At 36.0% G+C, this 27,339-nt stretch overlaps 2 protein-coding genes across 5 annotated transcripts in view; one reads left to right on the top strand and one right to left on the bottom strand.

Moving 5' to 3' along the window:
• LOC126848438 (obscurin-like) overlaps positions 1-12,231 on the bottom strand; it is a 36,467-nt gene extending 24,236 nt beyond the window's left edge. For all 4 annotated transcript variants that reach the window (XM_050589344.1, XM_050589346.1, XM_050589347.1 and 1 more), the window contains exons 1-7: positions 7,616-12,231; positions 6,962-7,071; positions 5,506-5,661; positions 3,393-3,515; positions 2,946-3,116; positions 1,781-1,862; positions 836-931 (exon numbers count right to left, since the gene is read on the bottom strand). In XM_050589344.1, the coding sequence (XP_050445301.1) occupies positions 836-931; positions 1,781-1,862; positions 2,946-3,116; positions 3,393-3,515; positions 5,506-5,661; positions 6,962-7,071; positions 7,616-12,223 (5,346 nt within the window). In that variant the 5' untranslated portion in view covers positions 12,224-12,231. The remainder of the gene's footprint in view (positions 1-835; positions 932-1,780; positions 1,863-2,945; positions 3,117-3,392; positions 3,516-5,505; positions 5,662-6,961; positions 7,072-7,615) is intronic.
• Positions 12,232-24,046: 11,815 nt separating this feature from the next.
• Positions 24,047-27,264, top strand: LOC126859413 (uncharacterized). The gene is made up of 4 exons (XM_050610694.1): positions 24,047-24,424; positions 24,772-26,242; positions 26,644-26,880; positions 26,981-27,264. The coding sequence occupies exons 1-4, from the start codon at positions 24,272-24,274 to the stop codon at positions 27,262-27,264; spliced, it is 2,145 nt and encodes a 714-aa protein (XP_050466651.1). The 5' UTR covers positions 24,047-24,271.
• Positions 27,265-27,339: the final 75 nt, after the last annotated feature.

Here is a 27,339-nt window from a genome sequence, read left to right as displayed (position 1 = left end):
ACCGTCGCGGCGATTGAACATGGAATCACGTAGGCAATTTTTAACATGCGCGTCGCATTTTACAAGTTACAAGGTTTTATTTATTTTACGATCTTAGTTCACTTATGATACCTATTAAAAGCAAACGATAAAATAAATGTTGTTGGTAATTTACAAAATAATCATTGCTTAAGATATATTATTTATATGTCGAAGAAAATTATTACTATATTTAAATTTATCTTTTTATATAAGTGTATATTTAATACTATAATTGTATTTAGATCTAAATTTTAAATAGTAATTTAATTTACATTCTTTTTATATATATTTATTTATTAGATTATATCTATAATATTTGATATGTATAAATTAATTTTTATTGTCGGTTTACAAATAGAATTATGATTAATATTTATATATATTGCATCTTTGTTTACATGTACACGCTCAATTGGCATATCATAACTACGATTTAGCGGTCTAAATGAAAATAAGTATCTGAATATTTTTGGAACAATATAATATTAGTTTGCCACGATACAGTCTTGATATTTACATCGTTAATGCCAACTTGTTATATACGCATTTAAGTTCATGATATTAAGCGTCCCATTTTATCTGAATGTAAATATAAATTCAATCTGACTTGAAACTGCATCTTGTGTCTAAATTTGTCTCGATTTAATGTTTGTAATTAATCCTCAATTAGGACAGGAGTAACAATAATCTTATTAGACAATAAAAAAAAATTTATAAAAAATAATACAAATATAAAAAGAATTATTATAAAAGCTTAAATATAATATTTTCTTAATTTTTGTAATTATATAATATAATAAAACAAAAAGCTTACCTCGAAGTATTCGCGTACTTCGTTGTTTGTCTGAAGAAATTCCTGAGCAGCTGGCTCGTCCCTGCAGTACGCCACGTGCTTGTCAAAATCTCTCTCCTGGAATAGAATGACATCTTATTGCAATCAGTGTTTCTATTAAACATCAAACTATATGATCTTGAGGTTTAGTCGTAAAAATCCTCATCTTGTACTTTGTATATTTTCACAAGAGAACAGTTCGACGCATATTTCAAAGAATATTTTGCATCACTTTATTTGTTTTTATTTTCTCACGAAGATAGAGATATCATACATTTTTTGCTCAAATAATCAAATAAAAAGAAAATCTCATTGAAAGATTTCGCTATCTTTCTGTTCATCTTTCTGTTCTTTTTATAAACGAGATATCTCGTCAATCATATGTATTATATTATTCATAATATCATAGTAATGGCAACAATAATAATTCACCATAGTCAGAAAAATAAACACTACTTTTATTAAAGTAGATGATTTTATTAACTCAAATATATTATCACGTTTTTGCTACTATCATTATACAAGATTAATATTTATTATATGATAAATGATTTCATGTGGAATTTAATGAAAATCCAAAAGTGGTGCAAAATTTTCTTTGATATATCTGTAACATAACATATATACATTATTAACATTTTTAACAAAATTAACTTATTAAGTATTAATTAATTATGATTAAGATCATTACTTTAATAATTCTTTTAATTATTTTATTGTTTTTATTTGCAAACAATAAACATTTTTTTTAAGCTAACATTTATACGAGTACTAAATTAAATTTAAAAATACGGAATTTAAGAAGAAAGAGCGATTGTTATATCATTAATAAAGCTATTTACATATAAAATTACTTTAATTATAAAAATGGTATAATATTATTTTAACAATAAAGATTATATCCTGGCGATATAAATTGAAACTTACCAGTCTTAGGAAAGTTCTGCCGAGCATACGTGGTTGATCCGCATAATATTTGACACCCTCGATCAACACCCTGCCGAACGATCTAAGTAAGGCCGGAATTAATTATCATGCCAAAATCACACCACGCCTAACATGCTATGGAATGGAAATTTGCGTCGTTTTTAGAATGTGACACATCTCACTTAAATGCGACACGGAGAGAAAGATAATACATTTGTGATACATTTTGGTTATCAGTATTATTTACTGATATACGGGGAAACGGGTCTTATATGAGTCTTTACGAAGAAATTAGAATCTGATTTAACTCTCAGAGTGGAACGGCAAGATCAACATTAATGGGCACTAATAGATGTCGATCTAGTTAGTAATGTAGTCAATACATTAACTTGTCTAGTAATGTACATCGATATCGTGATAATGTAATGATAACTTTTTTTTGTGACAGTTAGACAAACATTATGTTTATCTTAGGCTTATACAATTTTATAAAATTCGATTTGTCACACGTAAAGTCATATATAACATTTAAATAGGGCACTATAATTAATCTTTTAAAAAGCAATAGTTATAGATATATAGATTAATTTTTTGGGACACATGTATGAAGAAACACACTACCACACAAAATACGTTTCGATAAACTTACGCTTTATACATCGTAAAATCCACTAAAAAAATCGTGTGTGCAGCATACATAGTATACATATGTGGTGTGATTGTGTGACAATTGTGTGCCAATTTAATTGCTAAATCAATTATAATAGCCAAAAATAGAGTTGGTTTTTGTGTGTATATTTTTATGTGCGTCTATTTCTCCAATGTTCATTATGGTAAACTTATCTACTTATTTATACAAGTTTTAAATAAATAATAATATGCAATTATAATAAATTCTTAAAAAAAAAATAAAAATAAAATATATTATTCAATAAAGTTTCTATTTTATTTTACTACCTTGCAATTGCTATTTGCACGTTATAATAAACTCTCTTTTATATCTAGTGTTTTTAGCTCCTTCACTGATGAATTTACGTAATAATCAGTGGAAAAAGGTGCATAAGGTGTCCGACATTGTATTATGAAATGTATTCACGAATGTTTGTGTAACAGTGTCGCAGTGCATCGTTTTATTTTACTATCAGTGCACGCTATAAATACATACGTGTTATGAAAATCAGCTATTTGTTTGAGATTAGTGAAAATAACTTCTTTGTTGTCTCGTACGCTCCGCGGGACATCAGGATTGTCGAGAGGCTTCAGATAACGTTCAACGACAAGCTGAAGATCCCTACCGAATTCTTCTTCCGTCTCGATTAATTCTTTCACAACAGCCCTATAAATAAACGAAAGATATACTTGTCTATTAAGTATTTAAAGTTACAGCATATATGTATACGAAAAGTATAATTAAAAATAAATTAGAAGAGTTAAAAAAATTATAATTCTCTTAAGCTTGTAATATAAAATAAAATATTAAAGAAACGCGAATAATAAAGTAATTTAAAGATAAAAATGAAAGAGATATAAAATTAAAAAATCGTATTTAGAAAGCTAAAAATGTTAAGCATATGTTTGGAAAATTATGAATTAAATCATTATAAATACATACTCTCTCCGATAATGAGAATCTTCTGGTCGACTCATTGTTGAGCTATCTTCGCTAAGCGCTGTTTGCATTAAAATGGACATGGGTAGCCATCCCTGCCTTCCATCGGATGCACGAACGTGTACCCTAAAAAAAATAAAAAATTTTGTTAGATATGTATTACAGAAAGAGATATTATAAAAGAAATATTTTTTGCCAAATATTTCTTTAGAGATTATAAGAATTTAATAAAAAATATTATAGAATTGCATAAATTTTTTTATTGAGAGTCACATTATTAATCTCTGATAATTTCTATGCAATTACACATTTTTAATATTTAAAAATTTATTAAAAATATATTTTTTCCTTGACAATATCTATGTTGTCTACAAATTTTGATACTTTTACCGTTTTTTTTAATTAGCTTGGATTCATCAACAGTTAGATTAGATTCGATTGGATGCTATCGAAAGTGGATATAGATAGAAGATGTTTGAGTGCGTAGGAGTCGCGCAGTTATATTTACGCGAAATGACTAAGGCATGCCATCTTGTCATCGAAGTCATCGCCCATTCACAGAACGCAAAATTTGCTGGCGATTATGTTCGAATTGCTACACGCGACGAGCTTCATCATACGACATTTACATTTTCCTGAATATCACGTGTATCATCTAAGATAAAAGCATCATAAGTATGAAAATTGAAATAAAATACGTTGGACAATTAAAAATAAATTTTGCTTTTTTATTGCTACCAGAAATGCAATATATTTTCTTTCGCTAATTCAATAGACGATCCCAATTAACAATAATAATTTATAATTATAGAAGTTGAGGAATATTTTTGTTAAATAATCATCGTCAACATATGATTAAAAATTTCTAACGCAAAACTAGAGGTTCCATTAATACGGGCGTCTTCCCGGCATCCGAAGATTCTTTCTTAGTAATAACTTATGCACTATCAGTTTTACTGACACTCTGGCCAACTGCCAATCACGCAAAGATACGATCGCGTGCGAGATATTATTGCCTTGGACGTGTATAAATGCTTAATCTTCATTAGCGTCGTCATAATTCAACGGTGTTAAATTTATTTCGGAATCGCGTTTAAGTCCAAATTCGCGCTCAATGTTACTACGTAACTGTGGACCACTTTTGTCATATCTATCGTTATTTAAATGATCACAAAGCGATGTGTAGGGAATCATCACGGGAATTCGCTACTATTCAGTATCTTCGAACAATTCTAAACACGCGAACAAATCCGATATAGCAGCAAAGAAAAATTTATTGAATCATTCTCCGTAAATAGTTTAATAATATATATTTATCTTTGTGCATTAAATTTTATTTATATTATAGACTTTTTAAAAATATACGGTTTGACATGAGGTTCTATAATTCTCATACTATAATTCTCATACATTAAATCTGGGAAGAACGTCCTCATCACGTGGCCACTCCGCTTTTATAAGTTCATCGTTTACGCAGTGCATGAGGTACGTTTGATGTATTGATGTGCTAAACTTCAAATACAAATTTAAATAATAGACAATTTGAGAACAATGAATTATGCGTTTGTTCAAAAGGATCGCAGATTTTCCCTTCTATTTATTCCTTCTTCTTTTTCAGTTTTGCTTTTGTTGATATAATATATTTTAATATATCGATTATTTTTCATATTTAATAAATTAATAAATTCTGATATTTCGATCAAATTAGTCGTGGTCTTGCCGAAATAAATCTGCATTCAATCCTCGAAGATCGATACGTATTTCTTGTCGAAGTTAAAGTATCATCATTGTACATGTGAGACCAAAAACGTCAACGACGTTTTGGCGATGACGACGAAACGTTATCCTATAGCAACAGGAAGTTGACGATGACGTGTTGCCGAGAGTCGTAGAAGTTAATGTCACAACCTTCGTTATTCTATTTTAAGTCGGACAGAATTTCTTACGAAAGCATGATGAAACGTCGTACGTCAAAGAAAAGTAATTTACGCTTTCGATTATAAAATTAGCGAATTCCGGACTTTGTCGGACTTAATCGTCCCGGATGTTTTTCCGAGGTAAAAAAAAAAAAAAAAGAAATGAAAAAATACGTCATTATTTCGGATCTCGACTTTACCTTTGAAAGCTCGAGTCCGACTCGACACTCGAGCTGTTTCGAGCGCGCGGATCCGCGTGATTTCGTCGTGGACGGATCGATAGCTTGTGTTTTGCGGCCGAATTGTCCAGGATATCGCCGACCTCGATCTCCAGATCGGGGTCCATCCTCGCTTTCCTACAACAACGCGAAGTATCCTCTGTAGAGCTTCGTCGGCTCGCGCGACGAAAAAGATTTGTAGAAAAAAAAAACATGTGTGTCTTGATGTTATATTAATATTGTATAACATATGCATTATGATGCTACGTTTTTTTATAAATTTTTTTTTATTTATTTATTATTTGTTATTAGTGTTATCAGAGCCCAACTACATCGCAACGAATGGCTCTAGAACGTGCAAAGCGATTAAAGCAGTGCTGACGTTTTGCAAGCGTTGTGATAGCATGAGAGTGCCGTTCGCAAATTATATGTGTGACGTTTCGCAGCATGCTGTTCCATCTTGTTAATTTCACGGATATAGCTCTGAAAGCCATGTGCTGTGCTAATTTTGCGACATCTAACAGCAAGGCATAGCCTTCACAGTACACGATTGTGCGAGGCGTTTCTCCGCTGTTACATGTTACTTTATTCCTTAAATCCTATAAGATTTAGCAGTAGCTCTTCACGAGAGCTCTCATCCCCGGACATTCGAGAATTAATCACACGTGCAAGTGAGCGTGTGTACGTGTTCGCGAATGCCAATTTTCTTACATAATCGCGATATCTTTATGCCATCGTAAATTTCACGCGAATTCTCGTCTACTTTTATCAATTTCGCGCATAAGACGTGACACCGCCGAATGCCAATGCAACCACTGTGCGGCGTAGAAATAGCCTCAGGCGGGTGTTTGAACAGAAGCCGAAGAAGCAGCCACCAGGGCAATGATCCTCGCACCGCACATCCGTACATTTGACATCCGGATTGACTTGATCGTAGCTTAAGCTCTCTACCCCGAAAAGCCGCGGCGCGAAATATCCGCGGTTTATCATGCATAAACAGTGGCCGCATTCAGGACTTAATGTTATTTGCGCCCGCTCTCGCGACGACGTTGAGCCAGCGTCAGTTTTAATGGCGAGACGCACCTGTTAGCTATAAATGCGTTCAATCAATCACTCGGCTCTATCGCTTCCGCGTCTGAGAGCCGAGATCTCGAAGATATCGCTAATAAACAGCCTGGACAATCATTATCCGGCGCATTATCGACGCACGCTGAGTGTGATTTGTACGCGTGCACGTGAGTGTATGCGGATGAGTCGCGTTAGCTATTTTTAATCATGCGACGGATCTTATCCACCGCGCGGAACGCGCGGCTGCCACCCACGTGTACGCGTGACGATGTAAAGGCAGCGCGTTGACAATAGCGCGTCTCGAGAAGCACTGTCATCATTTTTCTTCTTTTTAAATTCTTGATATATCCTTGAACTAAAAATTGCTTACTTTGCTGAATCGTCATGCTCGATAGCCTCGACGATGTCGCCGACGTGCACAGTGAATCCGTCGGTGTCCGCTACGTAGTCCTTCACAACGATGTAATTTTCCGAGGATCCCTGTGAACAAAAATATAGTAGCATAAATAAAAGAGCAAACAGTAATACGTGACAATTTTTTTTAAGCGCACCTTGAAATTAAGCTCTTTAATTTATTTCATGAATTGTAGAATACGGATAAATTGTGACAATCAAAATTCAGACAGGTTTTGAAATCATTCAGTGCTGACAGAATTAATCGACGGAAAGCTTAAATATCACAAACTGAAATTGAATTTAGTAAATCATTATTAAAGAAGCCGAAATTTTTTTGTGATACACACAAAATTATTTCTGCCCTTGTATTTTTACTATATCTAAATCATAAATAACTGATTCTTGATATCATTATCATCGTGATTATTATCATCGATATTATTACGCCTTTCCATATAGAATATACATATTTATATATTTCATTTTATTTAATTTGTTATCAATATAAATTATTAATCTATTAATTTATTTCTGTGATTATAAATTATTAATATAAAATTATGTAAATAAGATTTTATAAATATAAATAAATGTGATCACTGCGTTCTTCATTCTTCTTATACTTTACCCGTTCGAGGCTGTCCTTTTGTCGAGCGTCGTTCAGCCTCTTTAGGCTCGGCGTGTTCTCCCTGCTGACCGAGAGAAGAGCGACCGACTGTTCGGATCTAGACAAGGTCGCGATGCCATTTCTTTCTTGCTTATGAGAGCTACCGTTTGCAGAATCATCCAAGCTGCTAGAGATCGAGGTCGTGCCGGTGAACGTGGCGGATATTATTTCACCATCTGTATCTACTTCTTTTGCCATCGGACAGCAATACATAGAGAAGCGATGGGCAGTCGGGCGATTCAGTCTGAGCGCAGAGAACACGTGCAGCGGTTCGAAGTGATGTATACCATCCTCGTCGAGAACAGTATAGGCGACCTCGCCGGTCAGCACCGACCGGGAGGCTTCCCGCGGCACGACCGCCTGCATACCCTGCTTTAGAATCATGAAGATGGATGACGGTCTATGACTTCTTCTCAGCAGAAACTCCTCCATCGCCAGACTGTTGTCGGCGTGCAACAATGCGGTCGGAACGTCGACCGAGGATTGCAATGGAGCTTCTTCAGGTACAATCATCAGCGCGGCGCTTTCTCTTACGAGAGTTCGCAGCCGCGGATCCGTTCTGGCCAACTCGGGATCACTGCACAACTGTCCGAGGGCGTTCATGAAGGGCGGTCGCTCCTCTGCGAGCCTTCTCATGATGGCCAGTCTCTTTAGAACGTCCATGGTAACCCGATCGTTTGCCAACATCTGGGTGGATCTCTCGTCACTGATCACAGCCAGCAGACTACTCGCCGTGTCGGACATTCCCAGGGCCCGCGCCAGACCCACCGCCTGCAACAACATCTCACGCACATCCGGTCCACGTTCGGCGTTCAATAGCTCCTTCACGTGAATCTCGCTCGATTGTTGGACGGCCTGGACGATCGCTTTGTAAACTGTCTCTGCGGCTTCCTTCTCCGTTGCCACGTCCGCCACGTGTCGCGATACATTCTCTAGAACGAGCGAAACCAGTTCCGGATTGTTCCTCGAGACGGCTCGAAAAGCTGGTCCGATCAGATCCGTGCTATGTTCTTCTTCAAGAACCATTGACAGCTTTTCGATTACGGTGTCTTTTTGCAAAGACTGGTCTGAACTCATAGCTGACTTGAGTATATTAATTTTATTATTTTTAGCGGTTAACAGTTCCGATAGCACGCTCTGGCAAAGAGAACTACGGTTCTGCGGACTCAAGAGAATTTTCAGAACTTCGTCGACTGAACGATCGACATCTCGATCGTTTTTACTCAACAGCACATTGAAAGACTCGCTGACGGAAGAATAAACAAAATCTTGAGAGTTGTCATCTAATGCTATCTGTTGGTTATCCGATAATATTAAGACAGCTGCTGTGATTGCCGCTCTTATCGCACTCTGAAGAACTTCGATGCTGTTGTCGCCGTTGGTACCATTTTCTTTTTCTTCTTTTACAGCAGGCGAATAAATACCGTTGGTCAGCACTGTTGCATTTGCCGGACTTGAATCTTGTTGTTGCAAAACTATATTTTTTGCCAGTTGCGCGACCATTGACACGATCTGTGCCATCTTCACCGCTGTGCCACCTTGTAAACTCAACTTTGTCGTCGCCACGGTGAGGGCCTGCTCCACTGCCTTCGGATTTACGTTTACGTCTACCGATGGTAAACTCGTCGCGACTTTTCGTCCTACAGACAATCCTGCTTCGGATAACTCGCGTAGCATTTTAGCGTCTATACTGGTCTCGCCGCGATGACGAAAGCATGGATTATAATTCAAATGCTGCGGTCGCAGCAATTGCAGCTCCTCAGGCGTGACTTCGAAGCCCTGCACAGAGAATTCCAGCTCGCCTTCGGGCGTATCAATAAGATCGGGAGCGACGAAACAAGGACCTTCTTCCGTCTGAACGATCTGACCTGGCACAAAGGTCACACCCATCTCGCCCGCTTCCACTACACGACCTGGTACGAATCTGGGTCCGTCTGGAGTGTCCACTACTTGCCCGGGGACAAATCTAGATCCTTCCTCCTCGGTATAAATCACTTGACCAGGGATAAATGTTGGTCCGACCTTAGTATCGACAATCTGACCCGGCACGAAACGCGGCCCATCCGCCGTGTTCACCGTTTGACCGGGCACGAACTTAGGCCCCGTTCGGGTTTCTACCATCTGGCCAGGCACGAACTTTGGTCCGCTGCTGGTGTCGATCACCTGGCCCGGCACGAACTCTTCTCCTTTATCTGTCGTAACTATCTGACCTGGTAAGAAGCCATCCTCAGTCATGACACCTGGCACGAAACGCGGCCCGTCCTTGTCACCGCTAACTAATTGGCCCGGCACAATTTTCCTGCCCTCCGGCAGCTTCTTCATGTTTTCCGGGAAAAATTCTATACCTCTTTCCGTCTGCACCATGTGACCGAAGATCTCGCGCTGTTGGAGAATCGATAGCGCATTTGTGGTTCTTGAGTCTACCGGTATTCCGACGGGGCCGGCATCTTGAAAAATTACTTCGTCGAATTTTTTTGCCGCGACAAACTCGAAACCTTTTTCAGTGACGATAGTTTGTCCTGGACAGAAAATTATGTTTTCTGGAGTTTTCACCACCTGTCCTTCAACGAACTTCTGACCTTTCAGAGTATCCAGCGTCATTCCTGGCACGAATGTCGATGTATTTTCCGTGTTCTTCGTAATGCCCGGTACAAAATGCTTCTCATCTGATTTCGTAGTAACGTATTGACCAGGAACAAATCGCAGACCTTCGTTTGTCAGCAGTGTCTGCCCAGGAACAAAACTAGGTTCGCCGTTCGGCGATTCGACGCATTGGCCAGGTACAAATTCATATTTGTCATTGATACACACATTCTGTCCTGGCACGAAAATCGATTCGCCGCGATAATCCGTGACGGTCTGACCTGCCATGAATCGGTCTCCGTCCGGAGTGACTACGGTTTGTCCTGTGATGAAAGTTCCATCCATCGTTACTTGACCGGCCACAAATTTTGGGCCCTCCTCCGTCAAGACAGTCTGACCTTCGACGAACTTAGTGCCCTCGCTCGTATGGAACGTCTGACCTTGAACAAAACATTCACCCCGCTCCGTCGTCAAAGTCTGTCCGGCAACGAACACCGGCGTTTTCGCCCCGTCTGGTTCTTCAACAGTGATGACCTGTCCAGGAACTAGAAGAGGCCCGTCAGGCGTATTGAGGGTGAGTCCAGGCACAAAGGTAGGACCTTGAGGTGTCTGCAAGGTCTGGCCGGGCACGAATATAGCACCCGACGGCGTCTGTACCGTTTGACCTGTGATGAATCTTTCCGCCGATTTGATATCCAATCTGAGACCCTTGATATTGTGCATCGTACTTTTCTTGCCAATAGGCAGATTTCGTACCAGTTCAGGGACCTCCTCTATCCGAGGCAGACATTCCAAAGCTGGTTCTTCGGCTTGAAGAAGCTTTTCCGTTATATTCGCGCTCTCTTCAAGATCATTTTGCGGAATACTCCGAATAGCGCTTTGCAGCGTCGTATCCGTTTTCGCAATCAAAGGTGTCAGAGGTTTTGCAATCGCGATTGCTTCAAAACCTCCTACGGACTCAAACAAAGGACTGGTGTATAGGATTGGTTCTCGGTCTAAGATTTGCGGCTCGGCCTTTACAGGAACTGGTATATTTTTGATCATCGGCACGCCGGCTGGTTTAATGGTGTTATTTTGAAGTAAATTCCAGTCTAACACATTGGAGATTGGTTTTGCTACGTCCTTGAGAGCGTTCGAAATGTTTACGACGTCAGAAGACCGTAGTCTCGCTTGCTCCGCATCCACGTGCCTCCAGTCTTCTACTATCGTCTCCATTTTAATCTCCTCCTTGATACTTCTTAACTTGAGTTGCTTGGCACGTCGAAGCTCTTCCTCGTCGGCCGCCTTTTCCTTTTCCTCGAAAATCTTCCTCGCATAATTTAACGCGTTTTGCTTCTTTCTCTTTCGCTTTCTAGCCTCAGCCTCTAGCCTTTCTCGCTCCTTCAACACTTCCTCTCGCGGTCCCAGACCGTCGTAAAGATTTTCAAAATCTTCCAGATTCTTGAAATCCACAGATACGTTCTTACCCTGTTTCAACCTTAGCAAAACGGTGTCGCAGTCCCGCGAGAGCATGACATCCTTGACGTCTCCATCCCTAACAGCGGCCTCTAACTTCGCCGGGAAAACAAGACTGCATCTTCGTTCCTCCACCGTGTACACAAACTTCTCTTCCTCCTCGATGGGAGTCTGTTTCGCGTTCAGGAGCTCTCGCAAAATGCGTTGCTGCTCGCCCTCGCCCTCCAAGATCGGGAAGATGTAGCGATAGTCCTTCAGCACCACGTGCCTCTTTTTCTCGCCAACGATCAGACCGGCGGTGTAGTGATGCGGCCCGAGGCCCGAAGCGTTTGTCGTGATTTTGCATTTCGACTTGTCGTGGGCGTGCGCGCCCAGCAACACCGGAATGTAATGATGGGTCGGCAGACCGTAGGACTTGCCGGTAATGCGGCAAAATCGCTTTGCATCCGCCGGACTTATCGGTGGTAATAATGGGAAATAATTCGGCCTGGGAAGACCCCGGCTCCTACCCGTGATCCTGCAGAAGGACATTGTCCACCTTCAAGATAATCATTCGACATCCGACCTTGATAAAGGCATGGATAAAAGCCTTATCGTTTTTATCTTCAAAATAAATTAAAGCGGTAGAATACGGATTATTCTTCGCCGTGTTGAGTACGTCAAAATTCTGTGAGATTGCGTAGATGCTTCAAATTTTTTTTTACATTGATGATTTGGAATCTTTCAAGTCGCCTTTATAATCTAAAGCGAAAGTTGAGACCGCGAGTAAATGCAATGATATTCTGAGAGTATGGGTGGTCTAGATTTATCTGGATACAAATTCTCTCGCGGATCATTGATCTTAAAAACGCACTGCAAAAACTCGCGTTTCAAACGACTATGCGGAACAAAGATTGATCTATACCGCTTTCTACTTTAGGGTTAATGTCCAATTGTATCGTTTACACTCGCAATAAAACCGTTATGCCAGCGAGGTGGATAAATGAACATTAGCTCGAAACTTGGCATCTCGACAATGGGAATCGCGAATTCGCGCATTCGATCATTCGCACGCGTCGCCGTCTCGCCCCCGCCGTGCTTCCATCGAGTTTCGTCTCGACGTCTTTCGTTGATTCACTTATGCTGCACGTGTCTCGATGAGTACAATTTCTCGTGCACACGATCTTCTTTCCTTTTCTAAACAAAAATATTTAATTCAGCTTACACTCAATGCACTATTTAATTTCGTTCATTATAATCCTTATTAAATTGACGGAGGAACTTGATTACGTATTTTTTATATTTATAAATATATTAATAATAAAAATTAGTAATAATAAAAAAATTTAGCTCTTTTACATAGCATTTAAAAATGTATCTTATTTTATTATGGGCATTTTTTTTGCTTTACAAAAAATCATTTATTTTGCTGATTTATTTATCACAATGCGTCTCCTTTATAATTTTTAATTATAAAAATTTTTTCAGAATATCATTTTTTATTATCAGTTAATTTCATTATAATAAAATTTATATGAAAACTTATTTTCTTCATTGCAACGAAAAATTCATTTTACTGTCAAGGTTATACGTATTCAAAATTAGTTGTTCTCTTCCAAAGCTATCGCATTTAACCATTTGACATTTCACTTCCCGATTGCTTAATATTCCGCACACGCGTCAACTGTAGACTGACATTACACTGGTTTCGCGCTTTATATTTATAAACTAAAAAAAAAAATGTTTCATATGTTATCATATGTTACAAATTGTAGTCCTGTAATTTCTCATTTTTACTGATATTTATTAATATCATGCACACAATTATATTGTCTTGCACATGATTTTTTGACAGCAATCAATCTCGCGAAATGTGTGAAAGTTCTTCAATATTTTTTAAAAATTTCTTTCTATATACTGATTTCCGAGACAATTTCTGACTTATCCCGTTTCTTTGTAAGAAATAAAAAATTGTTTTCTGTTAGACGAACGTTTATTCTTGTTACAATATATATTGGAATCAACCGTGTGATGTCATTCAATTTTCGTTCCAGTCCGATCGGGTATGCCCGTTTCCCTTCCCTTATTTCCTTTCAATCACTTCATCGGTTCACCGTTGAATTCGTTTGTACGAATTTCCGATTAAACAGTCTTAATCATTATTATCGGTTACATCGTTCGACTTTTCGCGAGATGCGCTCTCCCGAGGAAAGTGTATCGGCGATACGCGGCGAAAGCGAGACTACTCTCGGCGTACGAAGTGGCTAAGAGCGGTTTGCACGGCAAGTCTCTCTCGGCTCCCACGACCAGAAATAGCCTACCCTTCTTACACTTCTCCAATACATCTTTAGAACGGAGTACATGAACCTGGATCTCCTTCAAGACGTGTGTGCCGCACACATCACGTTTTCGGCATTCGAGAGTTCGTTCGAGGGAGTTTTTCGTATCGCTTACGGGGTTTCCCAACGTGGAATCTCAATGGCAACTAACAATAAGGAACATGTTCAATCGCGAATAATAATTATAGCAATTATTCCATTTTATAACGCAACAAATTAAAATAAATAAGAGTAATATATATATATATATATATATATATATATATATATATATATATATAAAATATAATAATGTAATATTTTAGTGAAATTGGTAATTAGTTGTGCACTATTAATAATATTTTAATGATTTTTCTAAAGAATATAAAAAATACTAAATTTTCACAATTAATAATTGTTCATTAAGAACAATAAATAATTTAATAGTCTGATTAGTAGCAATGTTAATGTTATTGTTGATAATACTAAACTAGTGTTCTTTTCTATCTCCTATAAATTTTTCTAAGTTAAAGAAAAATTTCTTTCTCAACTTATATTATTAATTACTTATATTATTATTTAAATAATTAATGCAATTTTTAATAGTAATTTTTTAATTGTAGTCGCACCTTTAAAGAACTAGAAAAAGTTTATCATAATTTTTGGCATATGTGAGAATAATAAATTTAATTCTTTCAGAGACAATCGATATTAATTTTATCTAGCAGTAAATAATTTTATTTATAAACAACTTGGCACAATGATTGAGGAAAGACATTTCGATTAACTGATGTCACACATCAAGTCGCATAATTAATGGCGCTCAACGTATCTATCTGCGAGATTACGTTATAAATTAAAAACGATGAAAAAGACGAATGCATTGCTTTTGGCTAGTTTATGACGTGTGATTATTTATTCGTATATTTCTGGTCGGATTAGATATTTCATCATAAAGTCGAGATAGTCGAGCACACGAATATTATTCGGACAAAATATTTATTACCACTTAAATTATACAATAAAGTATTTCGTGTAAAAGTAACAATTTTGCTATTCTCATAAAAGTGAATCAGACAAAAACGTATAATTAGCTAGGAATGTTTAAATTTATCAATACATTGATACTTTTAGAAACTAAATACATCACGAATATCGAATATTAATAAAGCAGATGATATTTATAAAACGAAATCTATACAAATAAAGATTTTGAATAAAGATTTAATCTATATAAATAATAATTTTGAATAAAGATTTATATACATATATTAATAAATAATAAATAAATATTTATATGAATAAGTGTCCTATAAAAATGTAAGGAAACTTCTCTTGTTTAATACTTCATAATGTTATTATTTTAATAAATGGTTGATAAACTTTATTGCTAATAATTTGGAGAATATTATATTTTTTATCAAAAATATAATTCAAAACTTTTTATTATATTTCAATTAACGACGTGACTTTTAAATTATTGTAACATAACCATATTTGATATTCCTTAATAAAATAAGAGTTAATGATGTCGGTGTCATAATCGAAGCAGAGTCTGAATTCAAATAGAGTGACGAGCACCAATTCCAGAGAATAAATAGCAAGATTCCTGACACAATGACGATTTAAAAAGAATAAGAGACGGTCTGCTTAGGATGGTTAAGCCCATCATAAACAGGTGCCCGGACTTGCATTGTTGGCAATGTCGGGCGGAATGGGTGCGATAAAACGTCGCAATGAAAAACGATGAGAATGAACGATACGGGACGTTTAAACTTAAACGTCCATTCGATGCCAATTCGCTGGTGGACGGGATGAAAAATCTAAGCGCAAGAACCGGCGTCTAAGAACGCAGTTGCAAATATTTTTATATTTGCGCAAAGCGTGCAATTTTCCGCGCGCGACTTTAACGGACCGAAGCGAACGTCAACATTTTGTTCCGCAGTCGTTCGCTGTGATTTATGATGACTGTTAGCTCCTTGCGATGAGTAGTCTGCCAAGTGAACGATGCTGCGGCTGATGGTGCAAGACCGATATTGACTTATAATAAAACGTTTTATCGTGATGTGAGATCGAGCCAATTTCAGGCGAAAAGTCGAGCTTAATCCTAGATAATCTCTTAGACAAAAAAATGTGATCAATTCTCTATACAAAATTTAAATAAATTTAAATAATAATTGTATTAGCCTCCTCCATCAACAGTACTAAACAATTGTAAGATAAAAATATTTGAAGATATATAAAAAGATTGAGCTGTAACTATAATTGCAAAAGTAAATGATTAACTGTAAAAAAAAAGATCATATCAATCGCGGATTTTATTTTTTTTGCTTTCTCTTTTCCCTTGGGACAAAGATTTTCAGCGGAAAATTCAGCGAGGCGCCAGACGCGTGCATTTCGCTGGCGAAATTCGCGATCGCTCGTAATAACATACTGACGACCGATAAACGCATCTGGTCGTTGTTGAAGCTACGTGGCGCGAAAAGTGGACAAAAATAGACCGGGAATAAAAACCAACCACCAACGCGCCGGGCAATCGCACCCATCGGATAAACCCCTTACTTTGTCCCCGGTCCGCATTAAAAATAGCTCATTTCTCATCTGCATAAATATTTTATCAAAATAATAAGGTGAAATAGAAATTAGAATAAATGCATATATTATAAAAAGTTTTATCTAATAATAGATAAGAGTATGAAGAAATAAAAATAAATTTTTTACTTCTATCTTATCCGTAAACACATTTCAAAGTGATGACAAAATATATGATTAATGATAATAATTAAATACATTATTTTTATATCGTATCATATATTTACAAAATGATTCGATAAATAAACAAATAAATATGTATATATATTAATAGAAACATTTAATTAAATTTTAATAATTATCTTCTGGAATGGGAAGCTAGAATACCTGCCACATCTTATCTCCTTCACAAAAAATAATAATTAAAAAATTTGAATAAATATCAAGTATCTTCAAAACATTTAAAAGTTTGAAATTATTATTGATTAGAAAATTAATTATTGAATTCAAAAATTAATTTAAAAATAATTTGGTTAAATAATTTGGTATTCAATATAAGGTGCCATTCTCAACCTTCTTTTTCTCAACGACAAGTGTCTCAAATCGCTTTATACCAATTATCTGTCATTTAAATAATAACAATTCCTTATTACGCCCTATATCGCGCTAGACGTAGACGACAGATTAAGATGAGAATCCTTCTCTAATTACACGCGATGTTTCTTGAATGGGCATGGGACGATTAATTAAATGGTGCCCATTAGATCTGAAGGACGATGTCCAGGAACCGCGATGTGCGGCATCGCGAGAACGAAGCGTTATTCCGAGAACATGAAATGCGCGGACAGAATACATCCCTCGCATGCATCACGCGATGAAGAAAACAGGTTAAAAAGATCGCACATGCACACAAGTTAAACGATGAGAACAAAAAGAAAAAGAGACATCGCGCGAAGACGAAAGCTCGTGTATCGCGGGAGTGCTCGAAATGGCGGTGTGTAGACTTCGGCTGCTGGCAGCGAACCAGGTATTCCATCTACTTCTGTCATGTACCCCGTCTCCCCAATTTCCCCTCGATTACAGTGGTTCCCAAATTTTTCCAACGGACTGACACAATGTGTCAAAAAAGATGCTGCTGTTGTCAAGGACGCATCACACGTGCGAGCTAAATGGAACGCTTGTAGTTAAAGAAAGCTCCAAGAATATATTCTTATACAAAATTTCTTGACAGGTACAATTTGAAAAAAAAATTATTTCTAGTCCCAAATTGTATTTTAAAACTAATTATTGTTTATGTCTATGACAATAATTCTAAAAAATATGATATTGTTGATAATCATCTCATATAATTAATGTTTCTTTTATCTATTATCTTTTGTAGCACAATGCTTTTTTAAATTTAATTTGCGATTAATTAGTAATTAAAAAAGATTGCCACAAAAACTAATTAGAAAACTGTTTTAAAACATGTTTGTGCATATTATTGTTCAATGAAATATGCTCCACACACACACGCAAAACCTGTCTGTATAAAATATGCTCGCTATAATAATGTTATAAAAATTTTTATTTTATATAACTTTTTATACTTTCTATAAAATGTTCACCTTCTTTTTTCTTTTTTTTTAAATATATTTATTTAAAATTTAAAAAAAAAAGTATAATAAAACGCAGAGCTAAAAGTTCTTTCTTTTCGAAATGATTAATACTCACCCTGCTCCTTAAGTGTACGACACTTTCGGTTACTTCTCGTTGAATTGTTGTTCCACCGGTAATGGTACGGGATAACTCCAATGAAAATTCTGTATAAACGATAACAAATGATAGAAAAATACAAAGATATTAATATTCCTTTGTAATTAAAAAAATTGACGGAAGTTAATAGGTAACGAAAAATCAAGCTGACATTTATGTTCTGCATTTTTTTTTATAATGCTTGCACTTTTATTAATTCTTACTTTTACTTTACTTAAATTTTAATGTTGCAGTTCTAAATTCTCAACATGATACTAAATTCGAAATGTTACAATGTTGGATGCTTATTTATAAGTTTAAATAAATTTTTAAATTTAAGTAAAGTTTATCTATCTTTTCAATGCAGCACATATGCTTGCATATAAAATTTGTTAAGCGCGTAATAATTAAAATTAAGGAACAATAAGGCATTTTTAATTAATAAGATTAACAATCCCCAATGAACAAAACTAATATACCTTTCTTTCTTTTGGATGTAGTACTTGCTCGCGAATTGAATGCCATGTCGTTGTGTTTTCAATGTTACATTATTAGTCTGAAACAAGTAAGAATAAAGTTAAAGTAAATTGACTTCACTGTCAACAAATCAATTTTGCCATATTTTTAATAGTGAGATATATTTACAGATATAACAAATATAAATCATTTTATTCCAATAACTATTAATTATAAATCTTATATATATATATATATATATATGTCGAGCCAGAAATAAATTCTTTCATATCAAACTGTCATGATGAACATCTATTCCTAAAAATGTTTATGGGAAAGTACATTCCTGCCGGAAATATAAATAATATGAAAAAAAGATACAAATAAAAAAATAAAATAAAACGTATAGAAATAAAATTATCTCAGTTTATATGTGTAAATAGATCCTAATGTTATCATTGTCACACTCGGATGATTGTAATAAAGTTACAATATCAAGTATGAAATTAATAATTTTCAAAATAAAGTGAGACTCCGTGGAAATAAAGCGCAACTCTCAGTTTCCTCTTTCTTGGGCAGTAGGTAACTTATCTGCATCAAAGAACCGAGAGAGACTTGATGAATTTATCCACAGAATCTTAGAAAGTTATCATCCATCGCGCTGCCAGATATCTGTTTAAATCCGCATTCAAGATGAAGCAATATCTAATAAAACTCGTGAATTAGTTGCCAACTAAATATCAACTATATGAGTTTTATAAGCAAGAGATTCGCCTATATCATACAAATAGCTTTTATTATTTCAATTTATCTTGATAGAAATCTATACAATAGCCTGACAAAATAAAAAATATAAATAAATGGAGCGACACAGATTTTTTCTTTCAATCTTTCATTTCTGAAAGAAAACTAATAGGCCGAAATATTTTAATTAAAATACCATTTACTCCAAATTGATTGAAGAATCTATAGTTAAAATTACAGTTGATAACATTATGTATATCTATAAGGAAAACGAGGAACTCCTCGGAAAATCGCGGCCATTATGACGGACCTTGATCCTGTCGTTGGTTACCGTCATTCATTATCTAACAGCCACGATAATGCGCGTATGAATAAAGTAAGCGTCAGTAGATCAACCTTTTAGTTTCGAGATTCGAAATCTATTTCCGACAGTCGTCCATCGCGATTGGCTGACTCCGCCGGCTCGTCGCGGTGTTGGCCGCATTTTCTTCTGTTTCGCCGCTAATCGGGGTCACTTCCGCCATTCGATTTTCGAATCACCGGGATCTCGCCGAATCGCGCCACCGAGATGCGAATGAGATGATTCATCTCTGAGGAAAACCGCGACGCGCGCCCAATCATAACATCGGGAGAATTTCAGTCGCAACTACGATTTGCAATTGAGAACCTTGCGTTAATCCGCGATTTTCGAGGTGTTTTCGTTAATGAAAATATACTAGCTCATCGTGTTGTTAGTTGATATATTCGCTTCACATGGCCAAAACACATGGCCCCATCATAAGACACGACTTTGAATGCAGGACACGATCAAAGATTAGCAGTTTAAACGTTTATTACTGGCAGTGGTTTGATTATAAAGATGAAAAATAAATAGATTACTTGCGAATAACAGTAAATAAGTTTTTTGTGTTGCTCTATCCAATAATCTTTTTTAATATATTAAAAAGATTATATGACTTTGTCAGATTTAAGATTTTAACATAACGAGAAAAACATTTATGATCAGACAAAATCTCATTTTTTTTAACATTGAGTGCCGCAAAAAAAGAAATTTGAGATAAGATAAAAAGCTTCTTATTAGCGTTCATATCTTGATTTGCTTTAAATATGTAATATAAATATATTTTTTCCTTGTATTTAAAGAAATTAAAGAATGTAAGTGTATTTGACTTTTCCAAAATACTAGTAATACTTAATTACATCTTTGATCGTCTTTCTAAAAATAAATCTAAAATTTAGTTGCATCTTTGGCTAAGTAAAATTTTTTAACGCATATGCATAGCTCTGTTTACACAAAAATAAAAACTTGGCCTTCCTACAGTTTGATTAACTGGGATGCTTGACTCTGGGAAACCGTGCCAGGTAAATAGTGCAGCTATTTTGTGAAGCACCTTGAGCACTAGGCTAGAGCAATGCAGAGTTTCATTTGGCTAAAAATTTCATGCTATATGTATACATTATACATTATCGCGGCTGGCCGCCTCATTGTTTCGCTTTTTGGCGCCAAACATATTTCGCAAATATTTGTATCACTTTACGTAATTATAAGATAATCATAGTACATACATGGTTGCGTAATAAAAAATTAGTTTGCAATCATAATTCTATCAAGCAGTTGATTTAGTGAGAATAAATTAAATCAACAAATGTTACTAAGTTTACAATTTGATATTGAAGTTAATATTGAAACTTTCTTTTCCCGACAAACCTTATATGATTTATATTTAATTAATAAAACCCGAGTTATCTTTTGATCCAAAAAGATTAATGCAAAATATTATTCGTTTTTTGGTAGAACGAATTTAAGTGTGACATTTCGAAAACTCGAGCAGACGCACAAACAAGCGTTTAGTTGGCGATGCGACACCGAATTCCAGACATTAATTGGCGACATTATTAATCGGCATTTGTCTCGTTCAAGCAAAATATCTGCCTAGTATGTCTTCATCGGTTTGGAAGGCTCGGAATCCAAGAAGACTATTGTCGCGAATTCTACCACGCTTCCGCATGGCAAAATGTCAACATTTTATATTTGTCATCTAGAACAGTAAAACAGAATTCGACGAATAGACCACGCATCGTAAAATTATTATTAGGTCACGATTACATATGTCGATCGCTTCAATTTTGACTATTGTTACGCGATCTTTTTCTCCAAAATAAGCAATGTGCCAACAATTATATTGTTGATTCAGCATCACAGAGTCTCGGTGAATTTAGAAATCAAAATTATATATAGATAAATAATTAATGTAAAAAATATTCAAGATTAATGATGTTTTTATAAATAACATATTAGTTTTCAACAATTCCAATATTATGAATATAATGCAAATCGTTTTCGCATTTCTATAGCATCAAAAATTAAACAAAGTTATCGATATTGGTCATCAATGACAATGACGCCCGTGCGATTCATAGCAAATATAACAATTTCATAAATCTCTCGCTCTTGCATACAACACATACATATACGACTAAACGCTCACAGGAGAACATGCGCGTCCGACCGAGAGGGTTGATTGGATACGGGGTGAGATTGATGATACCCCACACGATGATCTGACCTACAGGACTTTGCGTCGAAATCGCCACCTTAATGCGCGTTCGACACTTGCACAACACACTCGCGCGAAAATAGCACCGACGAGTCGAGCTGACACGGGACGACCGAGAGAAAGAAGAGCGAAACGGCAGCCAGAGAGGAGGAAAATGCGATCGGGGGAGGAAGACGAAGGCGTCCCTCGGGGGAAGAGAAAGAAGAGAAAATTGTGCACTGACCTCTCCGGGATCCCTCCGAGACACTCCTCCGGCTCTCCCTTTCTCTCTCTTTCTCTCACCACCACCCTCTCCCGGAGATTGTATATCGGCCTTAGCGCATGAAAGGGGGAAACGATCGCTCGGTTCCCTACTATTAGACGATCTTCCTCCGGACCGGTCTCCAGACGTCGTCGAGTCGCTCGCTCGCCACTTCGGCCACCTAGGAATCCCCGAATAAATCGCCCGAGCCGGTGAGGAAGCCAGCCGACGGCTATCTCGAGACTGCTACCAATGCCAGCGGCAACACCTCCCGATGCCCGAGCGCTGATTCTTCTTCTTCTTCTTCTATTCTCTACCTCCTCGTCGTCATCGACGGCGTCTTCGACGCGGTGTTCTGGATCGCCAATCTTCTTCCTTTAATCGTGCGATAATATTTTTGATACATAGGATTTTATGTTGTAAATTCAGAATCATTTAGTTAGCTTCAACATTATTTATCTTTTAATTCATTTTAATTCAGTTTTATCTTTCAGATTTCATTTCTTTATTATTCAAAATTTATTCCTATAAGGATAATTAAAAAAAAAAAGAGAGAAAATAATAATTCCATATCTTCTCTCGCGTTTCGGCCGCATAGATTATAATTTTAATTTCCAGAAGATAGAAGGCTATTTTAATTTCACACACAATAAAAATGAAAACACACAATTGTTACAAAACAATAATTATGGGAGGCGTTAATTCGTGGCGCGGTCAATCGGCCGCGTTTCGACCTCTTCTAATAATAATCGATGCCTACGCCTCTCCAGGGATTTCTCTACGGATCCAAATCGATACTACGACTGGCGTAATACACAAGCCCCGTGTTGTACCGGCTACAATCTCTCTGCTATTGATCAACTGTGACGTCCCGTTAGAGAGCGGTTTCTAGATCGGGAGCGACGGCGATGAGATCTATTTGCGTATCGAGTCTATTACACATTGGTATTAGCATTGCGAATTAATCGTTTAGTGTCGCGTAAAAGCTTAATTATTCTAAAAAAAAAAAATAAAATCACACTCTCCAAACTCAAGTGCGATGTAATATTTTGCTGCAAATAAGCGTTGTTGTAATTTTCGAAAAACAATTAAAAAGATTGAAATAATAGTTTAACATAAATTATTATATCTCAATTTATTCATCACATTTGACGAACTCTTTGAGTTTGCAATTTCTTCTATTGTAATTTTTAAAAATTCGAGAACGTGTGTTAATATACCATACATATACCACAATAAATTTTCGTGTGAGAACACCTTTAATCTAGTGAAGAGATCTGCGACAAAACGAGATTTGACGATGCGAGAAACCGGCATTGTTCACATCTCGATTAGCGGTCTCAAATTTTTGTCTATCGGATGCGGTTAGAAAGAAAAATGAAAATGGATCGTGTATTTTCTCGCTGATAAAGCGCGAAAGAGTCAGGCTCGAGTTGCGATCAAAACGCATAAATCTAGAATTAAAAGCCGGGAGAAAAGAGGGATTTTCTCGTTAAAGTGACAGATGCTTTTGTAAATGATACCGAGAAATACAGGCAAAGGCTACAGGTACACTTGGCACCGTCTGGCACTCCGGCAGGTATTCGCCGATATAATTTTATTGTGTGATACGGTATGAATACACGAAAGCTCTTTTCCTCTCTGATCAAACAGGTTTGTTATGATTATACCATTGCTGATCGAAATAATTTGCAATGACGCGTGCGCCGAACAATCAATCATCTCTCCCGCAAAGGATCCTTTTTGCACACAGAACAACATTGTATGCAAGAAGGGAGCGATGATGAAAAGATCAAATTTGGATGAACAATCCCCTGAAAAATTCGACGAAAATATAAGTTTGAAAGGTACGCTTGACGATTCCGAAAAGAAAAAAATTAGATCCTTGGCACGGAAATTGGCAAATGAAGCTCTCAGATCACCGCAATTGCAACGCAATATAAAAAGATTGGCAAATTTAAACGAGCCTAGATATAGTCATTCTAAAGAGATAAAAGGCTTACTAGATCAAAGAGAGATGGGAGATGTGTTTAAACCAGCGGTAAATATGGGAAAGTTGAACAAGTTATCGAATTATAAAAGAAAAAGGAAAAGGACGAAGAGTAAACATAGGCACGGAATCAGACAGCGCAAAGATCATCCTTTGTTATACAAACAAAATTATATTAAGGTAGATAAGATACTATTATATTATTTATATTATTATTATCTTTTTTTTATTTTTGTTAATATTATCTATATTTATTATATTATTATTATCTATTTTTTATTATATTATTATTATTTTTTTTATTATAAATCTCTCTATTTATGTCATAAAAAAGTCTACGTCTACAAATTTAATTTTTGACAATTTTATTTCTTCGAGATATTTGTGAAATTTGAAAAATGGAAACATAACTGAAACGTTTAAGAATTATTGTCAATTCAAAATATTTTAAAATATAAATATTCTATATAAACATTCTTTCTTAAGTCTTTATTTAATTATGAATAATCACGTGCGTTATTGTTTAGAAAGAGCCACGAAAAATAAATCCATCTGCCAATCATATTGACATAAAACGGCATATCATAAATGAAGAAACGAACAACCCAATAATGAAGAATAATATTATTCAACGAAACTTTATAACTGAAAATGATGCCTATCATTCCTTAAAAAATAACATTGCGAACCCTTCACATTCAAAACGATGGTTTCGAAAAATTGACGATGCGATTTTATCAAAACATGAAAACACGATAAAACGCTTAATGCGAGAAAAGAATTCTCGAAAAAGAGATCAAGGAATCGAATATTCCGAGTATTATAATAACGATCCTGAAGCAATGAAAGTGCAATTGAAACGAGATGAAACAGAGATTGGAAACGATAGAATAGTCAGGCAAATCTCAAACGGCAGTTCTATCTTCAATCCGTTCGACTATCGTTCGCAGTTTAAGGGACAATTCTCAAACGAAAATTCCTATGACAGAGATTTAATTTACGACGATTCATTGAAACCTTGGGAAAGCGGTCATGCCCTGATCAGTCAATCAGAAGAAGATAATGCTATCGATCACGTGACCACGTATTCTCCGATACTAATCGATCAGAAAATCAATCTAGGTAGCATGTATTATATTCCCGAACAAACTCAAAAAGATCCGACGTTTAATCAGTTTCAAATATCGAATATCGATCAATCTTCCAAAGAGAACGCATTGTTCGCCAATGGAATAGAAACTTCCACTGACACTTTCATCAATTCTGATCTCGATCTGGCGCAGATTCTTACCACCAACGCGAATACCATCTTTGGTCAGCAAATCGAAACCGAGCAAATTCCTAACGAAGTGCTACAGGATCAGAATAGATTAAACATACCTCATTTACATTCTAATTTAAGTATCGAATCAGAGATGAGCAAACCTGAGGAAGTGCAAGTGCTTTATCCCGACGCGAGAGACCCGACAGGAGCTTCGATGAGCGTACCGCACATCCTTCGCAAAGTTCCCGGTACTCTGAACGTATACGTCGCGGAGAAAAATGCTGGACCCGCGTTCAATGAATACGTTTATTCCGTCGATCGTACGAGGCATCCTCCGCATAAAGTTAATAATCATGTTTCGGTCCTTTCTCAGTCGATTGTCAATCGACCAGTAGAACATATCTTGATTCCCGATCGAGAGAAATCATATGCCACATCAGCTCGATACAAGGGTGATCAAAAACTAGCATTGGCCGAGGATATTCGCAAAACGAAACAGGAAGCTGCTCGAATTTTTCGCGAACGATATAAAAATGATAAAAACAAAAAATTGACGAACAATAAGACACACGGCGATTTTGAACCCGCGACGAAAACGGCAGAAGAAACACGACAGGCCTATTCTGCGACGTTAAGCGAAACCAAGGAAGTCGCAAATCAAATACTAGAAAAGATTGTCAACGAATTGGAGGAAATTAAATCAGATCGAGCGACTAAGAACGATCAAATAGAAGGTTATTATTTAATTCGAATTTCTTTCTCAACTTTGCTATATTAAGTCTTAATTAGCAAGACGTTTAATTAGCAAGACATTTAATATTAAAGTATAAGTAATTGCATTCTTGAAAAGTTTAATTTAAAATTCAACTAGTAGATATACTTATTAAATATTAAATATTAAATTTATTTTAAACTTTTTTCAAAGAAAAATCAATTCTCATAAATAATTCTAACATTGCTAAAGTTCAATAAAACAAAAAAAAATCTTGCATATTGATTTTATTTATGAATATCAGAGAATTTAAAACAGATTTATTAGATTTATTAGAAAAATATTATGAAATATGCACGCACACACACACACACACATATTTAATAAATGGATGGTTTAATAAATGGATTAAATCTTATTCAGGTTTACCTTGCAAGATATCGGGATCGTGGGTAACCACACAGGGTGGAGTACGGATCGATATGAAAATCGCAAATTGTACCATAAACGTGACTCTCGCGAAATTGTCACCTCCGCCCGCTCATCAGGGTTTCCTTGATCTCACCTGGAATCTGACCGGATATGCGCCGTTCGTGACGGGTGGACCATTCTCTTTGCTTGGCATTGACAATCGCACGAAATCTCTGGCGGTGTTTGCAGGTATTTGAGACACGTGGCCAAAAATAAATTATAATTTTATATTATGCCCGAAGAAAACTAATTAAAGAATTAAAAAAAAGATCTACGATATGATACACAGGTTCGTGCAGAGTATGCCAAGGTATCGATACGATAGTTGGGGTTTGGTCGATCGCTCATAATCCGCGGGACTGTGAAGACTTTCAGATAGCCACGAATATTTTTAATGATATATTTCGCCGTACTAAACTATCATCGGAGATGAAAAGAAAACACCGAGAGATCATACGATTGCTTCAGGAAAATAACAAAGAAAACGCAACAATAGCCTCAACCTCGACTAATACAGTACAGCATAATAACACGTTACAACAAAATAATACACTTCAACATAAAATAAAGTAGAAAAAGGAAAAATTTAAATAACAAAAAAATTTTTTTAAAGAATTAATAGAATAATAACAAATTAAGAAAAAATGT

The sequence above is a fragment of the Cataglyphis hispanica genome, chromosome 3 (genome assembly GCF_021464435.1).
Source record: "Cataglyphis hispanica isolate Lineage 1 chromosome 3, ULB_Chis1_1.0, whole genome shotgun sequence".
NCBI classification, from domain to species: Eukaryota; Metazoa; Arthropoda; class Insecta; order Hymenoptera; family Formicidae; genus Cataglyphis; species Cataglyphis hispanica.
The sequence above is the reverse complement of the archived record's forward strand: the minus strand, read 5'-3'. Positions and strand labels throughout refer to the sequence as shown.

Coding starts and splice junctions, on each gene's coding strand:
- LOC126859413 (XM_050610694.1), top strand. CDS start 24,272: ATGGGAGATGTGTTTAAACCAGCGGTAAATATGGGAAAGTTGAACAAG. Junction 24,425..24,771: donor ACAAACAAAATTATATTAAG/GTAGATAAGATA, acceptor GTTATTGTTTAG/AAAGAGCCACGAAAAATAAA. Junction 26,243..26,643: donor TAAGAACGATCAAATAGAAG/GTTATTATTTAA, acceptor AATCTTATTCAG/GTTTACCTTGCAAGATATCG.